Raw genomic sequence first — 22,179 nt, 5'->3', positions numbered from 1 at the left:
TCTTTACTGATTACAAATTTCTTTACATATTTAAGAAATATATATATTTCTTTATATATTAAGGTTAGTGTTTGCCATATGTTGTTGTTTCAGTAACTTTTCCTAATCTTTTGGCCTCTTTGGTATTTTTTAATAAGCAGAAATCTTTTTCACATGTAGTAAAATTTACAGTTTTTCCTATACACATAACCTTATTATTTTTTCTCGATTAATATTTCTGCAGATTTGGAGTCATCCGAGAATTTAAATTGTACCTCAGGCAAAATCATGAGAATGACTTTAGGATCACTGTTACTGGCTCTAGAGTTCAGGAGACCCAACAAGTAGAGAGTGCCATTAGATGGAGTAAAATGTTGAAGAGGACCAAAATGATTCTGAGTCTCGAATCTTGACTTTTAGCCTAGCATGTCACGAAACAGTGGTCTGGGCTCTACGTGTGTTCCTTTTGTAAAACATGGATCTAATATTATAGATGTAAATGACTCCATGTAATAACATTACTCAAATCATGATAAATCCGGCTCTGTGGATACACAGGAATGACTATTTAGAAATAATTTGAATACTCAGCTTCATTCTCTGTCTATTGTAAAATATATATTTTAGAACAGTTTTTAGATTTACAGAATAATTATAAAAGCAATAGAGAGAATTCCCATATACCCTACACCTAGTTTCCCCTACTACTAAGAACATCTTACATTATATGGTACATTTGTTACAATTAATTAACAAGTATTGGTACATTATTATTAGCTAAAGCTTACACTTTATTCCAAATGTTCTTAGGTTTTTAAGCTTTTCTTCCTTTTTCTGTTCCAGCATTCTAAGCAGGAGAACACATTGCATTTAGTCATCATTTCTCCTTAGGTTACTGTTGGCTGTGACAGCTTCTTCCTTGTTTTTTTTTTTGTTGTTATTGTTGGTGGTGGTGGTGGTGGTGTTTTTTGAGATGGAGTTTTGCTCAGGCTGGAGTGCAATGGTACGGTCTCAGCTCACTGCAATCTCTGCCTCCCGGGTTCAAGTGGATCTCCTGCCTCAGCCTCCTGAGTAGCTGGGATTACAGGCACCCACCACCACCCCCAGCTAATTTTTGTATTTTTAGTAGAGACGGGGTTTCACCATGTTGGCCAGGCTGGTCTCGAACTCCTGACCTCAGGTGATCCACCCTCCTCGGCCTCCCAAAGTGCTGGGATTATAGGCATGAGCCAGCGGGCCCAGCTCTCTTCCTCGTTTTAAATGACTTTAACTATTTTGAGGAGGTCAGTATAGCGTAGAATGTTCCTCCGCTAAGATTTGACTGATGTTTTTCTCATGATTAGACTGAGGTTGTTTGCAGGAGGAAGATCACAGAGGTAAAGTGCCATTTTCCTCATAGATATCAAAGATTCATACTATCAGCATGATGACTTTTTGTTGGTCTTGATCACCTGAGTGAGGGAGTGTTTGTCAAGTTTCTCCAGTGTAAATTTAGTCTTTTCTCCCTTTTCCCATACAGTCGTCTTTGGAAGTCACTATGCACAGCACGTACTTAAGGAGCGGGGTTATGCTCCACTTTCCTGAGGGCAGAATATCTACATAAATTATTTGGAATTCTGTACTGGAGATTTATCTCTTCTCCATTTATTTAGTTATTTATCTGATAATATAGTCATCAGTATGAATGCATGGATATTTATTTTATACTTCGGGTTATAATCCAATACCACTTTATTTGTTGCTCAAATTTTCTTGGAGTGATATCATCTAAATCACTGTGGCTATGCTGTCGTGAACACCCTGAAAGCTACACAAACAGACAAATTAGGTTATTATAAACATCTAAGTAACATAACCATGGTTAGGATCAGGATGCTATCAGGAAAGGTGATGAGAGGCGGGTAGAATTGGAATATAACCGGGGGGAAAGAATTTACTTTTCAATACATAATGCTGGATTAACTTGGATATCCGTAGGAGTATTGATAATTAAACTTGACCCACTAAATCTCATACTGTACACCAAACTTCTCTCAGACTTCATTCTATGTGTCTCTTCCTGTGGCTAGTTGAAATATGTATCCTTTCACTATAATAAAGTTGTAATCATAGGCCAGGCACGGTGGCTCACACCTGTAATCCCAGGCAAGATGTGAGTGGTGAAATAAAGCCTCTATGGGAAGAAAGAGAATACCTTCGTGAGTTTGTAGGCATGAAACACACACACACACGCACACAAACATTTAAGACTCAAAGTTCTAACCATATATAGAAAAAGGTTGATAAACAGGAGTTAATTAAAATTAAAAACTCCAATTCATCAACCCATACCTTTAAGAGAGTGGAAATGCAAGTCACAAAGCAAAAGGCATTTGCAACATACATATCTAGCAAACAAATCAGATCCAAAATACACGAAGAATTCACACAAAGCAATAAGGAAAAGACACGATACGCATTTAAAACGGCCAAAGTCTTACCAACCCTGCATACAAGATATCAAAAAAGCTAGTAAGCAAGCATATGAAAAGGTATTCAACATTATTAGTCATTAGGAAGTGAAAATATAACTTTCTACATACTTATATAACTATATAATAATTATATAATATTTCTATATATAACTCTAGTAACTAATACATTAGTCCCATTAGAATGACTATACAATACTAAGTGTGAAGAGGACATACAGCAAATGAAACCCTTACAGATTCTTTGTGGGAGTGTAAATTTGTACAATCACTTTGGAAAACTGACATTTACTAAATATAGCCTATCTCTGACTCAGCAATTCCATTCTGAAGTATACTGCCAATAGAAAAGAGTAAATATGTCTACATAAAGACATGTATAAGAAGGTTCCCAGAGCTGTAGAAACAATACAGATACCCATCAACCAAAGAATGAGTAAGTCAAAGTATATTCCTGTATAGTGATAAATTAACTTCACCCAAAGAGAGGTCCTGCCTTTACCTTGGGTACTGGGAGGCCCACTGGGGGTACTCTAGGCCTCTGGAATGTCCTGCCCAATAACAGTGTCTTGGTTTGGCTGGGAGCTTTGGATGGCCACCCGACAGTATAACATGATTTATGATGAGTGCTTTGAGACATGCTGTCTCAGTTTTGACTTCTGGAGAAATGGCAGACAAACAGTATTAGACAAACCAGCAAGAAGGGCAGAAAGACAAAGGTCAGCTATGTGGGCAGTATGTTATCAAACCCCAAGAAAAACACTGGAAACCAAAGGCTAAGGTGAGCTTCCCTGGATTGCAACACTTATTTTATCAGTACACATTGTAGCTGGAAGGAGGTAATGCCATCCAGGACTCCATAGGGATAGGATGACCAGAAGACTCATCTTTGGACCCCTCTCAGACTTCATTCTATGTGTCTCTTCCTCTGGCTAGTTGTAATTTGTATCCTTTCACTATAATAAAGTTGTAATCATAGGCCAGGTGCGGTGGCTCATGCCTGTAATCCCAGCACTTTGGGAGGCTGAGGTGGGCAGATCACTTGAGGTCAGGAGTTTGAGACCAACATGGTGAAACCTTGTCTCTACTAAAAGTACAAAAATTTAGCTGGGCATGGTGGCGGGTGGCTGTAATCCCAGCTACTCACGAGGCTGAGGCAGGAGAATCGCTTGAACCCAGGAGGCGGAGGTTGCAGTGAGCCGAGATTGTGCCACTGCACTCCAGCCGGGGCAAGAGGAGCAAGACTCCATCTCAAAAAAAATAAAAATAAACAAGTTGTAATCATAAGTATAGTATTATCTTGAGTTCTTTGAATTATTATACTGAATTATCAAGGGTAGTCATGACAAGTCCCAAATTTGTAGTCAGCTGGTCTGAAGTATGGGTAGCCCTTGGAACCTCTGAACTTGTGGCTGGTGTCTGAAATGAGGGCAGTCTTGTGGAAACTATTCCTTCAGACTTCAGTTTCTCTAACTCAGGACAATTCCCATAAAACACTACATAAATAAAAATGAATAATCTATTATGTCTGAGAGAGCCATCCTTATTGTTGCATGAAATAATGCAACATGAGCAAAAGAAACCAGACACAAAAAGGGTTCAGCGTACGATTCCATTTACATGAAGTGGAAAAACAAGTAAGCTTATCTCTGGTTATGGAAATTAGGAGAGGGGCTATTTCTGGGCAATGGAATATTAATAGCAAAGCAGCACAAAGAAGCCTCCTTAGGCTGTAAATGTATATCAGTCTGGGCAGTGCTTAGATAGGTGTACAATATTACTTCATCAAGTTTAACACTTAGGATTTATGCTATTGCCACCAGTATTTTATATACCTAAATAAAAATGAATTCAAGTAGAAGTGTAGAGAAGGCTACTGAACGTAGTGAGTGTGGAGTTCAAGGGAAACAAACCCACGGGGGTGAAATCACCAAGGAACAAGTAAGTATAATTAGTAAATGTGTCAGAGGCTGAGTCTTAGAAAACTTCAATCTTTAGGGAAGAGAGAGATGAAGAGAAACGATGCATTAAATGACCATGACGAGTAGCTACATAGGAAAGAGCAACAGAGTTTGAGAATTTTAGTTACTTTTCTGCTCTTTAATAGAAAAAGATATTTTAAAAGGTGATTTCATAGAAATTGAGTAAGCCTGCCTATAGATATATGGTGTTCTCCAATTAAAATACAAAAACAAATTGGGTTAAAAATAAAACACTAACTATATGGTGTTTATAAGGATATATACCTAGAACAAGCTGACACAACAGACCTAGTGCAGCTCTACTGGCCAAAGCATAATTTTCAATATTAGAGAAATTGGAATTCAACATCACAGTGAAAAATACAGCAACCAAACATAAAAAGTAAAACCCCTATATTAACAGAAGACCTTGAAACAATATAGCTGGGCGTTTTGTGCCCACTTTTCAGAATTAAACAAAATAATCAGAGGATATTTAAATAATGTAATCACGAAGCTTAATATAATTAAATAGAACTTTGTGTTTTATAGAGAATATATATTATTTCACATCATATATCTATAAAATGTATTAAAAACCTAACGTATATTTGGCCACAAATAATAAATTAATGTTTTAACTTTTTAATGAAGTTTCACAGATCACACACATTATAAGTTCATATGCTAAATTTTTTTCACAGGTTTTTGAAAATTTAGAAACACACACAAACATACAGACACCTAGGTAACTAGTGAATCAAAAAGAAATCAAGATTAGAATAATAATTATCTAGAAGTTAATTTTTAAAAAACTATGGGGCCAGGTGCGGTGGCTCACACCTGTAATCCCAGCACTTTGGGAGGCCGAGGCGGGCAGATCACGAGGTCAAGAGATCGAGACCATCCTGGCCAACATGGTGAAACCCCGTCTCTACTGAAAAATACAAAAATTAGCCAGGCGTGGTGGCGCATGCCTGTAGTCCCAGCTACTCAGAAGGCTGAGGCAGGAGAATCACTTGAACCTGGGAGGCGGAGGTTGCAGTGAGCCGAGATCACACCACTGCACTGCACTCCAGCCTGGTGACAGAGCGAGACTCCATCTCAAGAAGAAAAAAAAACTATGGGCCCCAGATATAGCAATATTCAAAGGAAATCTTGTAGCCTTAAATGCTTCCAATTTAAAAGAGACTGAAAATATATTAACCAAGCCATGTACTCAACAGAAATACACACAAATAAAAAGAAAATAGTGAAATATATTTTTGAAATAGAAAAAGCAAACAAAAATAGTCAAAAGCATGAAGAAAACCCAGATAAGGTTATCTTAAAAAAAAACAAGTAAAATGAATGGGACTCCTTCAAATCAATTTAGAGGAATAAAGTGGTTTAAAAATAAAACTATGAGTAGAAATACAAATATATATACAGAGACTGAAAACTGAAAGCCATTTCTGTTTGCCAATATCAACAAATTTGAAAATCTAAAGAAAAGGAACCATTAAAATCATTGATGAAGTAGTTTATCAGTTCTAAAATGCACTTTTTACCCTGCATTTTAATGTCTCTGAAAGTGGGTTTCAATATATATCTCCAACAGATTAATCTGCAGGACTGTAAAAATTAGTTTTATATTTAAAGTGATGTATTTTATATGTAGCATCTTAAGATTTCATAAGTTACTTTAGTCTGTTTTTAATGATTCCTATTCCATTCTTTTTAAAAATTAAAAAATCTAATTATCTTAAATTAAAAAGACAAAATATACTAATGCTGATATATTTTCATCTTTTGTTCTTTCCGATGCAAAATGTGATTGAATGCCAGAATATTCACTCAAGGGACCTGACTGGGGGGTATAAAAGAGACTTTGGCCACAGGGTTTTTTTCCCCAGCCTTCCTAGATATAGTTTTTGCTTTATATCCCTTATATAATACCCATTTCTATGCCACTTTGAGTCAGTTCTGGTGATTAAAATCCTTTTACTAAAATGTTCAATTTTCAAAATAATTATTAAAAGGTTACATGTAATCGTAATAAACATAAGCTGAGTATCCCTCAAAATGCTTGGGACCAGAAGTGTTTTGGATTTTGGAATATTTGCATTATACTTACCAGGTGAGCATACTTAATCCAAAAGTCTGAAATTATCTTTGAGCATAATGTTGAGCTCAAAAAGTTTTGGAATTTGGAGCATTTCAGATTTTGAATTTTCACATTAAGCATGCTCAACCTGTAATCTGTAAAGTCTCTAGAGTAATGTCACTTTTGCGTTCATGTTCATATACCTTTATTTATGAGAACTGCTACTATTTTTGTTTTCAAAACAGCAGGTTGTGATTGATCTAGCTTTTTTTATTCTAAAATTATTTTTCCCTCCCATTATCCTTAGGGTTTTTGTTGTAGTTATTCTTTCTCCAACTTCTTGGGTTATATGCTTGGTTTCTTTATTTACAATTTCTTTAATATTCTAACAAATGAATGAATTTAGAGCTATAAAATTTCCTCTGTATATTACAGGTCCTCACAGATTTTGCTATGTAATCTATTCAGTGCCATTTATTTAAAAAACAATGTATTTGATTTTAGTTAATTTATTCATTTATTTTTAGAGACAGGATCTTATTCTGTTTTCCAGGCTGGAGTGCAGTGGCACAATAATAGTGCACTGAGGCCTTGAATTCCTGGGTTCAACTGATCCTCCCACCTCAGCCTCTGGTAGCTGGAGGCCACCATGCCTGGCTCATTTTTAAAACTTTTATTGTAGAGATGGGGGCTTGCTATGTCACCCAGGCTGGTCTCAAACTCCAGGCTTCCAGCAATCCTCCTGCCTCAGCCTCCCAAAGTGCTGAGATTTCAGGCAAGAGTTACTGTGCCTGCCTGCATTTTATTTTTAAGTAAAGAATCATGCAGATGAGTACTGAATTAGTATTTGGATTTCAATGGAGAAAACTGCCATAGTTTTTTTACTTCTACCCTGGTACAAATTTTATAGTGTATTTGTCTTCTCACACTTTATAATCTTATTATTTTTTCTGTAGGACAATTATTTATTTATTTATTTTTATTTTTTTCTGAGACAGAGCCTTGCTCTGTCACCCAGGTTGGAGTTCAGTGGTGCAATCTTGGTTCACTGCAACCTCCACAGGTTCAAGCAATCCTTATGCCTCAGACTCCCGAGTAGCTGGAACTACAGGCACATGCCACCATGCCTGGCTAATTTTTGTATTTTTAATAGAGATGGGGTTTCACCATGTTGGCTAGGCTCCTGGCCTCAAGTGATCCACCCACCTTGGCCTCCCAAAGTGCTGAAATTACAGGTGTGAGCCACTGTGCCTGGCAGCAAATATTCTTATTCGACAAGGAAAGAATGTCAATCAAATTTTCCCTACATTCATTTAAATGAATGTCTTTCTCCATTATGAGGTCTTTGTTGTTGAGTAAGGTATGGATCATGGCTAAAAGTTTTTCTATAAATAATAAAAATGAAGCTTGAGAAGTTAATAGTGATGAGTAACATTCACTAAGCATTTATTATGTGATAGGCACAATTATAGAATCCACACAATAAGGCTCTGAGGTATTGATTCTACCCACATTACCATAGGTATGTTACAGATGCATATAAAAGGATCTGGAAGAATAAGTAAATTGGTTAACATTGGAAAGGAACTGAGGCCAGGAATGCTGCTCAAAGGAAAGGCCAGCTTTATCTGTAATGTAAAAATCTTTTATATGCAAAAGCAATTGACACATTATCTCTGAAACAAACAATAAATAAATAAATCAGACACACTGAAAAGGGGCCATCAAGGTAAGTGTTTATAATGACAAAATTTTTAATATTTGACAAAATTGGGGTTTGATAAAGACAGGTGAATACTATAAAGCCAATAAAATGGTAACAACATATTTACAGACAAAAAATATTAAGGGCTGGTTATAGTATAGCATAATCACACCTTGTTTCCAAAACAATGAGAGATAGTATTAAAGGATTTGCTCCAAAAGTTTGACAGTGATTATCTATGATTGGTAAGATTACAGGTAACCATATCCTTTTTTTCTTTTTATCTACATTATGATGAGGGAAAGCTGTTTTGCTAAAATGGAGAGTATAATTTTATAAAAGGAAAGTAAACAATCTTCTAAAACAAAAGGTACAGGTATTAAAGGATACTTAAAAGTAACAGTTATTGACCAAAAACAGGATGAGACATAGATACATATATATAAATTTAAAAAACAAACACTGGGCCAGGCATGGTGGCTCATGCCTATAATTCTAGCACGTTGGGAGGCCAAGGCGGATGGATCACGAGGTCAAGAGATTGAGACCATCCTGGCCAACGTGGTGAAACCCCATCTCTAATGAAAATACAAAAAATTAGCCGGGCGTGGTGGCGGGCGCCTGTAGTCCCAGCTACTAGGGAAGCTGAGGCAGGAAAATCACTTGAACTCGGGAGGTGGAGGTTGCAGTGAACCGAGATTGCACCACTGCACTCCAGCCTAGTGACAGTGAGACTCCGTCTCAAAAAAAAAACCAAAAACAAAAACAAAAAAACACTGACCTGATATCCAAGCTTTATGTGAATAAAAATGTAACTTACCATCAAATAGTCAAAAAAAAATATGAAAATGGACAAGGTTATTGAATAAATGGTGTTCGGATAATCAGGAAAGAAAAAAAGATAAATTTAGACTTGCAATAAATAAAATAATTTTTCGATGAATCAGTAATTCTGTATAATACAAAAAAAGACCATTGAAAAAATATAGTAGGATTAACCCAGAAATGAGTTTTCCAATGTTTAAAGTTGAGGCAAAATACAATAAATGATTTTTTTTCATTTTTAACATTCACAAGTAAGAATTTTCCAAAAGTAATGAAGGAATGAATATAGATAAGGATCTTCAAATATTTATTTTATTTGGGGTAATTTTTTTCCTGTATAAATATTCTTAGACTGACTAACCTGTGAAGCATAAGGCATTTCTACCTTAGTTCTATTTGTAGAGATTTTCACCACTATGAATTTTCTTACGTCATATGTTTAGAGTCCTTCCTTCAGCACATAATTTCAATTTATAGTTTCCAATTCAGAGTTTCTTACCATTATGACTTTTCTTATGTTGCTGAAACTCTGAATCCCTCCCATAAGCCTTCCCACAGTTCTTACATTCATAAGGTTTCTCACCTGTATGAATTCTCTGATGCTGAGTAAGGCTTGAGCCACTATAAAAAGCCTTCCCACACTCCCTACATTCATAGGGTTTCTCACCAGTGTGTATTCTCTGGTGCCGATTAAGAGCTGAACCACTACTAAAGGACTTTCCACATTCTTTACATTCATAGGGTCTTTCACCAGTATGGATTAGCTGGTGTTGGATAAGTTTTGAGCCACTACCAAAGGCCTTCCCACATTCCTTACATTCATAGGGTTTCTCACCAGTATGAATTCTGTGATGTTGAGTAAGGTCTGAACCACTACTAAAGGTCTTCCCACATTCCTTACATTCATAAGGTTTCTCACCAGTATGCATTCTTTGATGCTGAATAAGTTTTGAACCACTTCTAAAGGCTTTCTCACACTCCTTACACTCATAGGGTTTCTCACCAGTGTGAATTCTCTGATGTTGAGTGAGATCTGAGCCACTATTAAAAGCCTTCCCACATTCCTTACATACATAAGGTTTCTCACCAGTATGAATTCTTTGATGTCGAGTAAGGGCTGATCCAAAACTAAAGGCCTTACCACATTCATTACATATATATGGTTTCTCACCGGTATGAATTCTCTGATGCCGAGTAAGGGCCGAACCACTGCTAAAGGCCATTCCACATGCTTTGCATTCATAAGGTTTCTCACCAGTATGAATCCGCCGATGTTGAGTAAGGTTTGAACCACTGCCAAAGGCTTTACCACAATCTATACATTCATAAGGTTTCTCACCTGTGTGAATTCTGTGATGCCGAATAAGGGCTGATTCAAAACTAAAGGACTTCCCACATTCCTTACACTCATAAGGCTTCTCACCACTGTGAATGATCTGATGTCGAATAAGGCCTGATCCAAAACTAAAGGCTTTCCCACATTCCTTACACTCATAGGGTTTCTCACCAGTATGAATTCTCTGATGGTGAGTAAGGTTTGAGCCACTACCAAAGGCCTTCCCACATTCTTTACATTCAAAAGGCTTCTCACCAGTATGAATTCTTTGATGGTAAGCAAGGTTTGCACCACTACCAAAGGCCTTGCCACATTCTTTGCATTCATAAGGTTTCTCACCAGTATGAATTCGCTGATGTCGAACAAGGACCGATACAAAACTAAAATCCTTCCCACATTCCTTACATTCAAGGAGTTTCTCATCAGTATGAATTCTCTGATGCTGGATACTGAAAGTGGGCATGTCTTCAGGAGTAAATATCATTTCACTGAAATGTCCTTCCTGAGATCCCTGTTTTCTCTCAAACTGGCTTTTACATTCCCAATCACCTCTGAAACTTGAACACTCAATGCTGTGTTTTGTAAGGTTTTCCATATCCTTTTTCAGAAATAATTTCTTGGTCTCAACTTTGATTCATAGTCTGAAAGAAAATATAAAAGCAAACATTCACTTTTTTGTGTTCTGGGAGAGATTAAACGTTTATAATAGATACGAAAGACTTAACTACAATTTAATTTTCATAAAAATTGAGTGGTTTATACAGTTCTCACATATGACTGGGCAATTTGAAAAACAGATTAGGGAAGCAGAGAAAATGAGTAAAAGTCAGACTAGAAAGTGGAGGAGGTTTTCAGGAAACAGATTATTTTTAAATAGTAGTTTAGATATTTATTTAAAATAGTAGTTTTAAATAGTAGTTTAGTTTAGTTTAAAAGTCCTGCAGACTTTGAAAGCTTGCTAATTATACAGATGTCCTGGCCCTGTCTTAATTTTTTAAGAGATGAATCTAGTGCTATAAACATTTATAAATGAGAGTAATTCTCATATTCATTTATCAGGGTTGTTGGGAGTACTACATTTTTCCTGGGGTGGAAAATCTGGGATGTTTCAGTAATAAACATAATTTGCATATAAACTGATGGAGACAGAAAAGAAAGATAATCCACAAAGAGCAGTTTCCCAATGAAAGACTAATGTGCTAAATGAGTATGGAATGAGCTATGGAGAGGGAAGATTCATCTGAGGTTAGAATGTGGTTTGTTTATGCCATTTAAGAAATAAGTTTGCCTGCAAATTCTATGATGATAACATTGAGAGAAGAAGGAGCTCAGTAAGGGCTACAGCAGAGGAACAGAATCTAGTTTTAACATAAGAGGAAAGGGAAGACAAGACAGGAGGCAATGTGATACTACTAGAAGATTGCAAGAAAGATGAAGATATATAAATATCCTGAACCTCATCTTTGATGATTATGGAATGATTCTGATCACACCAAATCTACTTACATACTTGCATAAAGTAACTATGCAGTGCTTATTATTTTGGGAGACTTATTTGCCTCAAAAGTAGAGGCTAGGAAAGGGAATGGATTTAAAGATACTATCTAAGGCCCTGAGTGAATACCTCAAACCCCAAAAAGTGAAAACATTCAGCACCAATCTCTTTCTACAACTCACATAACAATCCTGTTTAGAGCAGGTCTAAATATGTCTTGAAATTGTTCTTTCAGTCTCCAACTGGCTAATCCAAATCAAAATTATCTTTTGCTTGGACACTAAACCGGAATTTCTTCTACCTGCCTGCATTTCCAGTTTTGCACCCTTAGCACCCAGAGTGATATTTAGCCTGGAACTGTTCTGCTCAAAATGAACTCGCTCTTAAAAGTTCCTCAGTGATCTGCCTGTCTCTTCAACCTAATATCCCTCCCTGCACCCCCCACCCAACAATAAGCTGTAGCTACAGTAGTCTTCATAGTTCTTCAAATGCACAAAACTGTACCGACCCATCCCCATCATGGTTTCATCTGCCTGAAATGTCCCCCTATATCCACTGCCCCTACTCTTGGCCTTGCAAGTTTCTGGCAGTGGTTTAGGTCTCTGCTAAATGATGTATCTTTAAAATATTTCCTACATGTTCAGTCTGAATTATGCACACTCTACTATCATTTCTCAGAGCTCTTTTTTCCTCTTTTCTTTGTGTTTTGTTTTGATAATAGGTAATTTACACATCCATTCCCTACAGTTAAATTTTTCATATTTGTTTGAATGCTTGTTTAATCTCTGTCTGCTACAATAGAGCCAAGCTTCATGAAGACGAAGATAATATCTATTAATTTAATCAACTTGAACTCTGGTACATGCAAAAAAAACCTAAATGCATTTATTGAATAATATAATAAATTATTTGCAAAATGTATTATCCTTACAAATAAACATCTAAAAACTAGATTTCTCTAGACGTACAACATAATTTCTCTGAAAAAGCACAAGTGGATCACGTGCATTTATTCCCGTATGCTTTCCAAAACCTCAGTAAAAGGAATGAAAAGGAATTTGTAAAACAGAACAAAACCACCACATAAAAGGAAATTAAAGAGGAAGCTGCAGCAACAAAACATTTTCAGCTTATTTATTTATTTATTTATTTATTTATTTTGAGACGGAGTTTCGCTCTTGTTGTCTAAGCTTGAGTGCAATGGCACGATCTCAGATCGCTGCAACCTCCGCCTCCCGGGTTCAAGTGATTCTCCTGCCTCAGCCTCCTGAGTACCTGGGATTACAGGCATGTGCCACCACGCCTGGCTAATTTTGTATTTTTAGTAATACAGGGTTTCTCCATGTTGGTCAGGCTGGTCTTGAACTCCCGACCTCAGCCTCCCAAAGTGCTGGGATTACAGGCATGAGTCACCAGGCCTGGCACCCCCCCGCCTTTTTTTTTTTTTTTTTTTTTTTAGCGGAGTTTCACTCTTGTCACCCAGACTGGGGTGCAATGGCACAATCTCAGCTCACTGCAACCTCTGCCTCCCAGGTTCAAGTGGTCCTCCTGCCTCAGCCTCCCAAATAGCTGGGATTGCAGGTGCCCATCACCACACCTGGCTGATTTTTGTATTTTTAGTAGAGGTGGGGTTTCACCATATTGGCCAGGCTGGTCTCGAACTCTCGACCTCAAGTGATCCACCTGCCTCGGCCTCCCAAAGTGCTGGGATGACAGGCATGAGCCACCATGCCCAGCCAACATTTTAAGTTGAAAGTGTAAGATAAACAATGACCAATCAAAAAAGATATAATCTTAACTAAAAGTAAGGAAAGCCCACACATAGTTACACTTTTTGTGTGTAAAAAAGTGTATGATTTATGCTGCAGAACTCCAGAAAAACTTAAGAAGTGGAGGGAACTAAGTACCCATAAAAGTCTAACAATCAACATACAAAAATTTAGCATACAGCTTCTTAGGGCCCACTCTAAATTACAAATAGATCACTACCTCATGAAGATATGTGCACTCACATGTTCAAAGCAGTATTATTCACAATAGCCAAGACATGAAAATAACCTATGTGTCCACTGATGGATGAACAGATGAAGAAATTGTGATATATATAAATGAATATTATTCACCATTGAAAAGAAAGAGATCCTGCCATTTGACAAAATAGACATGAAACTGGAGGACGTTATGCTACATGAAATAAGGGAGACGAAGAGAAATACTGCATGATCTCACTTATATGTAGAATGTAAAAAAAAAAAAAAAGTACAGAAATAGCATACAAAATGGTAGTTACCAGGGACTGTCAGGGAGAAAATGGGGAGATGCAGGTCAAAGGATACAAAGTTTCAGACATGTAGAATGAATAAGTCTAGAGATCCAATGTACAACATGAGGACTATAGTTAATGACATTGTATTATATTTGAGATTTTTGATGAGAGTAGATTTTTAGGTGCTCTTGCCACACACACACAAAAAGTGTAACTATGTGAGATGATGAACATGTTAATTTGCTTGACTACAGTCACCATTTCATAATATGTATCAAAACCTCATGTTGTATATCTTAAATATATACAAAAACAACAGAAACAAAAAATAGGCAAATATTAGATATTTGAGAAAAGCCTGTAAGATAAAAGACAGTAAACAAAGCAACCAAAGGAACTCAGAAGACAGACTATATAGGAGAACAAAGAAAACCTCAAAAGTCACAACGTATATTCTCATAAGGATATGAGAAGCTACTCCACATGATACAAGAATAGAATAATATGAAGGAAATATTAAGTGAAAAAAGTATTCATAGAAAATGAAAATATAAAGTCGGAATAAAAACAAATCATTCAAAAGTAAATAATAAAATCTTTAAAACCCATACAAAAAAGATACAGGAATGGAAAATAGGAAAATATGGGAGGTCAAGCAACAAAGTCCAATGTCTACTGAGAAGAAATCATTTTTAGAAGTTTGCTAAGAATCTACAAAGTGTGCTAGAAGAAACGGAGGAACCTGAAAATCACCATTTTAAAATCATCAATAGGATAAAAGATTCAGGATCCTCAATGGATTCTAAAACTGGATAATGAATTGTGCTGCGGAAAAGGATATTCACTTGATCTCACAGTATCATTCTACAGATTATTTATTAATTATAAAGGGAAAAATATATACCTGTTTAATAGAAAGATTTGGTACTCACCACCTTAATCTTAAGTGGTAAAACTTGATGCCTTAGTCTACTTGTGTTGCTATGAAGACATATCTAAGAGTGGGTAACTTATAAAGAAAAGAGGTTTATTTGGCTCACAGTTCTGCAGGCTGTACAAGATGCATGGCACCAACAGCTTCTTCTGATGAAGGTTTCAGGCTGCTTCCACTAGCAGAAGGTGAAGAGGAGCTGGGATGTGCAGAGATTATGTAGAGAGAGAGGAAGCAAAAGAGAGGGTCGAGAGAGGTGCTAGGTTCTTTTTAACAACCAGCTCTTTTGGGAACTAATAAGAGCATGAACTCACTCACCCACTGCCCCCCAGGGAGGGCATTAATCTATTCATCAGGGATCCACCCCCATAACTGAAACACCTGCCATTAGGCCCCACCTCCAACAATGGGGGGAAAATTTCAACATAAGATTCGGAGGTGACAAACATCCATATAGCACTTGGCATCAACAGTAGTAGAGCAACCTGACAATATGTTCCTCCCAACGTAATACAATAAAAGATGTACCATCATACCACCTATGTGGTATGCTTGCCAAATATATTTAACCTGAATCTAACCTTCCTATACATGAGAAAGCCATGAGACAAATAAAGGTTATGGGACATTCTATAAAATAATTGTCCTGGATTCTCAAAAAAATTCAATGTCATATAAAACAGGGCCGGGCATGTTGACTCACGCCTGTAATCCCAGCACTTTGGGAGGCCAAGGTGGGCAGATCACCTGAGGTCAGGAGTTCGAGACCAGCCTGACCAACATGGAGAAACCCTGTCTCTACTAAAAATACAAAATTAGCCGGGTGCAGTGGCGCATGCCTGTAATCCCAGCTACTAGGGAGGCTGAGGCAGGAGAATTGCTTGAACCCAGGAGGCGGAGGTTGTGGTAAGACAAGATCGTACCATTGCACTCCAGCCTGGGCAACAAGAGTGAAACTCCATCTCAAAAAAAAACAAAAAATTCAAAGTCATATAAAACAAAAAATGAAAGACTGCTCCAGATTAAAAGAGACTAAAGAGATCCAATGACCAAATCAATATATAAATCTTGACTGGATCCTAGATCAGGCAAACGCACACCCAAGTAAAACAAACAAACACACACAATAGCAGCTAAATAAAGAGAGCTTGAAGACTACTGGAGCTGTCTAAACATAAAATGCTTAAGAATATTATTAAGTCTATTTTAATTTTCTTAGGTTGGAGATATATCATTAATACTAAGGAGATATATGTTAAAATTATTAATGGTAAAATGTGAAGATGTCCCTAACATATTTTCAAATGACTCACAAAAAAAAGTGTATGTGTGTGTATTAATAAAGATAAAGGAAATGTGGCAAAATGGCAACAACTGAAGAATTTGGGTGATGGATGATAGAGTCTGAATGTTTGTGTCCTCCCAACCCCCAAATGAAATGTTGAACTTAGGTTATCAATGTAATGGGGTAAGGAGGTGGGGCCTTTGGGAGGTGATTAGGTCATGAGGGCAGAGCCCTCATGAATGTAATTAATGTCCTTACAAAAGAGGACCCAGAGGACTGCCTTTCCCTTTCTACTATGTGAGGACAAAGAGAGAAGGTGCCAACTATGAAGAAGAAAGCAGGTCCTTACCAGACACTGAATCTGCCAACATCTTGATCATGTACTTTCCAGCCTCCACAACTGTGAGAAATAAGTTTCTTTTGTTTATAACTAGTTTATGGTATTTTGTTACAGTGGCCCAAACAGAGGAAGAAAATGAGTATTCAGAATTCACTGGAATAATCTTTTTTTCTCTACATTTGAAATTTTTCAAAGAAAACAGAAAATACAGATTGTTCTAAAAAGTAGCATTAAGGGAAACTTCCCAGACCTGAAAGAAATGAGTCTCCATATTTAATGGGTCCACTTGGTATGTAGTAGAAAAAAAAGATGATTTATATTTACATATATTTTTATTAGGTTCTAGGACACTGGGAACAAAGAAAATACCCTAAAAGGCTCCAAAATGCAAAGACAGGGTATAAACCAAAGACCAGGAATGAAAATGGCTTTGGAGTTCTAAACAGTACTATAAGACAGAGATAATAATTTTAAAATTCTGAGGAAAAATATTTTTAATGTAGAATTCCATGCCCTGCCAAAGAATCAATATAGTGGTTGAAAAATATACTAGAACTCACAAAATTTAATTCTCATTCATCCTTTCTCACATGCCACCAATATCAAGAAGAAGAACCAAACCAAGAAACAGGAATGCAAGGAATCCAAGAAACAAAGAACTCAACGCAGAAGGGCAGTGAATTTAAAAAGACAGAATTCTAGAGTAACAGTGGTACAAGCAGTCAGTAGAGAAAAAAAGGATCATAGAAGAGATGTCTCTAAACCCAAGAAACTGACAGAACATACTGGAAAAAGATTTCTTTTCCAGTAGATTTTGAATATAAATTAGTGATAAATATATGGATAAAAGGTAATAGTAATTAAATGGAAAACAAAGTTGCATAACAATATAAGCGTGATTCACAGCTCACTTATGAATAAAATCTGTTAAAAAGACGCAAGCCACAGAATGGGTGATGATATTATAAAATATTTAACTGTCAAAGAATTAGCATGTAAAATATAAGATCTTTCTCAAATCATTAATAAAAAGCTAAATGGGCTGGGTGCAGTGGCTCAAGTCTGTAATCCCAGCACTTTGGGAGGCCAAGGTGGGCGGCTCACTTGAGGTCAGGAGTTTGAAACCAGCCTGGCCCACATGGTGAAACCCTGTCTCTACTAAAAATACAAAACAGTTAGTCAGGCATGGTGGCATGCCGGGCGTGGTGGCGTGTGCCTGTAATCCCAGCTACTTGGGATGCTGAGGCAGGAGAACTGCTTGAACCCAGGAGGTGGAGCTTGCAGTGAGCCGAGATCACGCTACTGCATTCCAGCTGGGGCGACAGAGCAAGACTCAGTCTCAAAAAAAAAAAAAAAAAAAAAAGCTAAATGATCCAAGAGAAAAGAAACCACTAAATAAATAGGAAAACATTGCCATATTCACTCCTGGTCTTGTTTATGCCCTGTGTAATAATTTGTCAGGTCTTTGTCCTAGGGTTCCTAGCACAGAGCTAGACATGTCTTTGCTATGGATCACACCTGAGTTTATGCTAATGCGGTAACTCATCGTGGACCCCTGAGTAGCTTCAGAATTGGGGCAGTCATCAAAAATACTTTTAGCTAGCCAATCTCTGAGGAAGAAAGTGGGGCTGGAGACTGGGTTCAGTCATGTGGCCAATGATTAATCAATCATGCCTACATAATGAAATTCCACCCCAAAGTTCAGTGGGGCTTCCTTGTTGGTGAACATATCAATGTGTTTGGAGGGTGACACACCCTGCTTTCACCAGGAAAGGGCATAGAAACTGTGTATAGATCCCTTTCAGACCTTGCTCTATGTGTCTCTTTACTGGGCTGTTCCTAATTTATATCCTTATCTTTCATAATAAAACTATAATTTTAAGTGTAGTGCTTTCCTGAATTCTGTGAGTTGTAGTAAATTACTAAATGAAGGGGGGAGGGGGAGGGAGTCATGGGAACTTCCTGGAATTGTAGCTAGTTGGCCTAAAGTAAGGGCAGATTTACTGGGGACTGTATGCTAAAACCTACGGAGTCTGACACTAACTCTGGGCAGCTAGTACCAGAACTGAATTGCAGTACATCAGTTGGAGATTAAATAGATTAAAATTCCATGTTCATGGATTGGAAGACTTAACATGAAGATGGCAATACTCGCTAAAATAATCTGCAGATTCAATACAATCTCTATTAACACTTCAGTGGCCTTTGAAATGAAAAGCCAGGCGGGGCGTGATGGCTCACGCCTGTAATCCCAGCAGTTTGGGAGGCTGAGGCGGGTGGATCACGAGGTCAGGAGTTCGAGATTAGCTTGGCCAACATGGTGAAACCCTGTCTCTACTAAAAGTAAAAAAAATTAGCTGGGCGTGGTGGCACGCACCTGTAATCCCAGCTACTCGGGAGCCTGAGGCAGGAGAATTGTTGGAACGCAGGAAGCAGAGGTTGCAGTGAGCCGAGATTTCGCCACTGCACTCCAGCCTGGGTGACACAGCAAGACTCTGACTCAAAAAAAAAAAAAAAAAAAAAAAAAGCCACTCCTCATATCCATATGGAACTGCATTTGGTACCCAAAATCCATATGGAACTGCAATGTGTATTGAAAATGAAAAAGTAGGACTCTCTTCTTACAATTGTAAAACTCACTACTACGAAGCTACAGTAATCAATAGGACTGGCCTAAGAACAGACTTGTAAACTAATGGAATAAAACTGAAAATCCAGAAATAAACCCAAACATCTATGACTAATAGATTTCCCAGAAGGATAGTAAGTCCACTGAATGGAGAAAGAAATGTCTCTTCAACAAATGGTATTGGGACAACTGGATAAACACATGCAAATATAAAATGTGAGCTCAAGATGGATCAACAACCTAAACAGAAGTGCTAAATCATAAAATTCTTTCAAAAAAACAGGATTTCTAATTCTTCATGACCTCAGATTTGGCAATTAATTCTTAAATTTGACACCTAAAGCACAAGCAATGAAAGAAAAGAATACATCAATTTAAATTCATCCAAGTTAAAAGTTTGTGCTTCAATTGGGTACAGGGTATTTCTAGAGGCAGATGAAAAAGGTTTAAAACTAGAGAGAATCAATAGTTGCACAATATTATGAATACAGCAAATACCACTGAATTTATACTAAATACCACTGAATTATACACTTTAAAATGGTTAAGTGTATCTCATGTGAATTTTGCCTAAATGAACAAATCTTGGGGAAAAAAATGAGAAAAGGAGATAAAAGATAATACAAATGAAAAGATGTTCTGTTTCATTAGTAGTCATGGTCATACAAATTAACACCATAATTAGATATTACTAAGTATACTAGGTAGGTAAAAAGTGTGACTATTCCAAATGTTGGTAAAGATGTGGGAAAAACGTGGCAAAGGCGGCGGCAAACATACACTGTTGGAAGTAGACCACTTTTTCATACAACCACTTTGAAAGAGTTTGGTTATCTAGGCTAACACATGCACATTCCCTATTACCCAGCAATTCCACTCCTAGGTAAAGCATCCACTACAATGTTCATAACAGTTTTATTAACAGTAAAATGCTGGAAACCACCAATTATCCACATAAAAAATATGTTGGACAAAATACACTGTGATATAGTCATAAAGGTTATGAAATAATAGTGGAGATAAACAAGATATATCTAAACTATTCAACATGGGCCAGGTGCGGCGGCTCACGCCTGTAATCCTAGCACTTTGGAAGGCTGAGGCAAGTGGATCGCTTGAGGTCAAGAGTTTGAGACCAGCCTGGCCAACATAGTGAAACCCCGTCTCTACTAAAAAATACAAAAAATTAGATAGGCTTGGTGGTGCACGCCTGTAATCCCAGCTACTTGGGAGGCTGAGGCAGGAGAATCACTTGAATCGGGAGGTGGAGGTTGCAGTGAGACGAGATTATGTCATCACACTCTAGCATGGGCAACAGAGTGAGACTGTCTCAAAAAAGACAAAACAAAACAAAACTTAAAAGAACACATATATTATTATTCAATTTACATAAGTTTAAAAGCAGGCAAAGCTGTATAATATTCTTTAGGGAGTTATACAAAGTTGGCAAAAAATTATAATAGCAGAGAATGATTTTTACAAAATCTACTTAATAGTTACACTTCAGCGGAGAGTGAAAGAGATTAATTTGGTTTGGGCAGGCAGATGGCTTTGTGGTACTAGCAATGTTGTATTTTTCCAATCTTCACGGTGGTTATATGGGTATTATCACTTAACCTAAAAAGATTTTATATATCTGAATATATATAATATTTCAGGAAAAACCTCAAACTTTGAGGGGAAAAGAAGAAAAAAGAAACAGAAAGAACATTTTTCAGTCTATCTGATGAAAGTAGTCTAATAGCCATGATACCAAATAAGACAAAATACTAAATATGAAGAGAGAATAATTTTGGGCTAATATAATTTATGAACACACACACACACACACACAAAATAAAACTCTAGCAAACTGAATAAAATAATTAAAAAAGCAAACTTTATGAATAAGTTGATTTTATCCAAGGAATACAAGGTTGCTTCAACACTGAAAAATCAGTTAATTAATTATATTAACAGAATAGAGAGAAAAATGCACAATTGTCTACAACAATCAGAGAATTTGATAAAACCCAACATCCAGTTACTGTAAGAAGAAACACAAAACTTGAACAAGCTATGAGTGGGAGGTAATTTCCTCATTCTGATGAACAGCACCTACAAAAACCAGGAACGGACACGTCAAATATGTGCATGTCCGTAAAGGCTATAGCAAATAAAACATGTAAGTACTAGAAAGCAAGAAACAAAAGTGATGTTTGCAGATCTTATGATTGCCTATATGGAAAAATTCAAAAGATATAATCATCTATCCATTTAAAAAAGTACTATACAAAAAGTAGCTGGGCGTGGTGGCACGTATCTATAGTCCCAGCTACTCGGGAGACTGAGGCAGGAGAATCACGTGAACCTGGGAGGTGGAGGTTGCAGTGAGCCGAGATCGAACTACTACACTCCAGCATGTGTGACAGACTGAGACTCTGTCTCTATCAATAAATAAATAAATAAAATTTTTGAAAAGTATTATATCCCTATTTCACAGCAAAGTCAGTCTTAGATAAATGACTTACATTTTAAAAAATTAACTTTAAAACTCTTAGAAGACTATGTGCTACTTATCAATGTATTGCCCCTAAGTTCCAAAGTCACCCTTTATTCACCATTTTTTCACTCTGCAAAAGTAGACCTGGGCTATAGAAATATTTTTCCTTGCCAGAACAATGTTAAGCTTTGCCAGTAGTGGATGTCTGAAAGACACTGCAGGAGGAAGAGGCGTTCCTTTCTGGTTCTGGAGTGCTTGCTGGCAGGCGGCTCCAGAATCCAGGTCCACCTCCTGTAGCACATTCAGTTTCTCCAGCACCCAGCTCCTGCAGCATGGGTGACTTTACCAGGCTTCCTCAGTCAAGCAGCTTCTCTAGCTCCTGGCTCTT

General features: G+C 37.1%; 2 protein-coding genes across 2 annotated transcripts in view; both read right to left on the bottom strand.

Moving 5' to 3' along the window:
- The window catches only part of LOC101151317 (large ribosomal subunit protein eL31), a 47,534-nt gene that overhangs the window by 14,254 nt on the left and 11,101 nt on the right, over positions 1-22,179 (bottom strand). Inside the window, exon 2 of the mRNA XM_063701851.1 lies at positions 10,913-11,004. The gene's annotated coding sequence lies outside the window, so the exon portion shown is untranslated. The remainder of the gene's footprint in view (positions 1-10,912; positions 11,005-22,179) is intronic.
- ZNF345 (zinc finger protein 345) lies at positions 8,217-10,958 on the bottom strand. The gene has a single exon (XM_055369152.2). It carries the CDS (start codon positions 10,956-10,958, stop codon positions 9,513-9,515), a length of 1,446 nt encoding a protein of 481 aa, XP_055225127.1. The 3' UTR covers positions 8,217-9,512.

The sequence above is a fragment of the Gorilla gorilla genome, chromosome 20 (assembly GCF_029281585.2).
Source record: "Gorilla gorilla gorilla isolate KB3781 chromosome 20, NHGRI_mGorGor1-v2.1_pri, whole genome shotgun sequence".
Classification (NCBI taxonomy): domain Eukaryota; kingdom Metazoa; phylum Chordata; class Mammalia; order Primates; family Hominidae; genus Gorilla; species Gorilla gorilla.
This window is presented reverse-complemented; position numbering and strand designations above follow the sequence as displayed.

Excerpts from the sequence above, each read along its gene's own strand:
- ZNF345 (XM_055369152.2), bottom strand. The coding sequence starts at position 10,958 with ATGGAAAACCTTACAAAACACAGCATTGAGTGTTCAAGTTTCAGAGGT.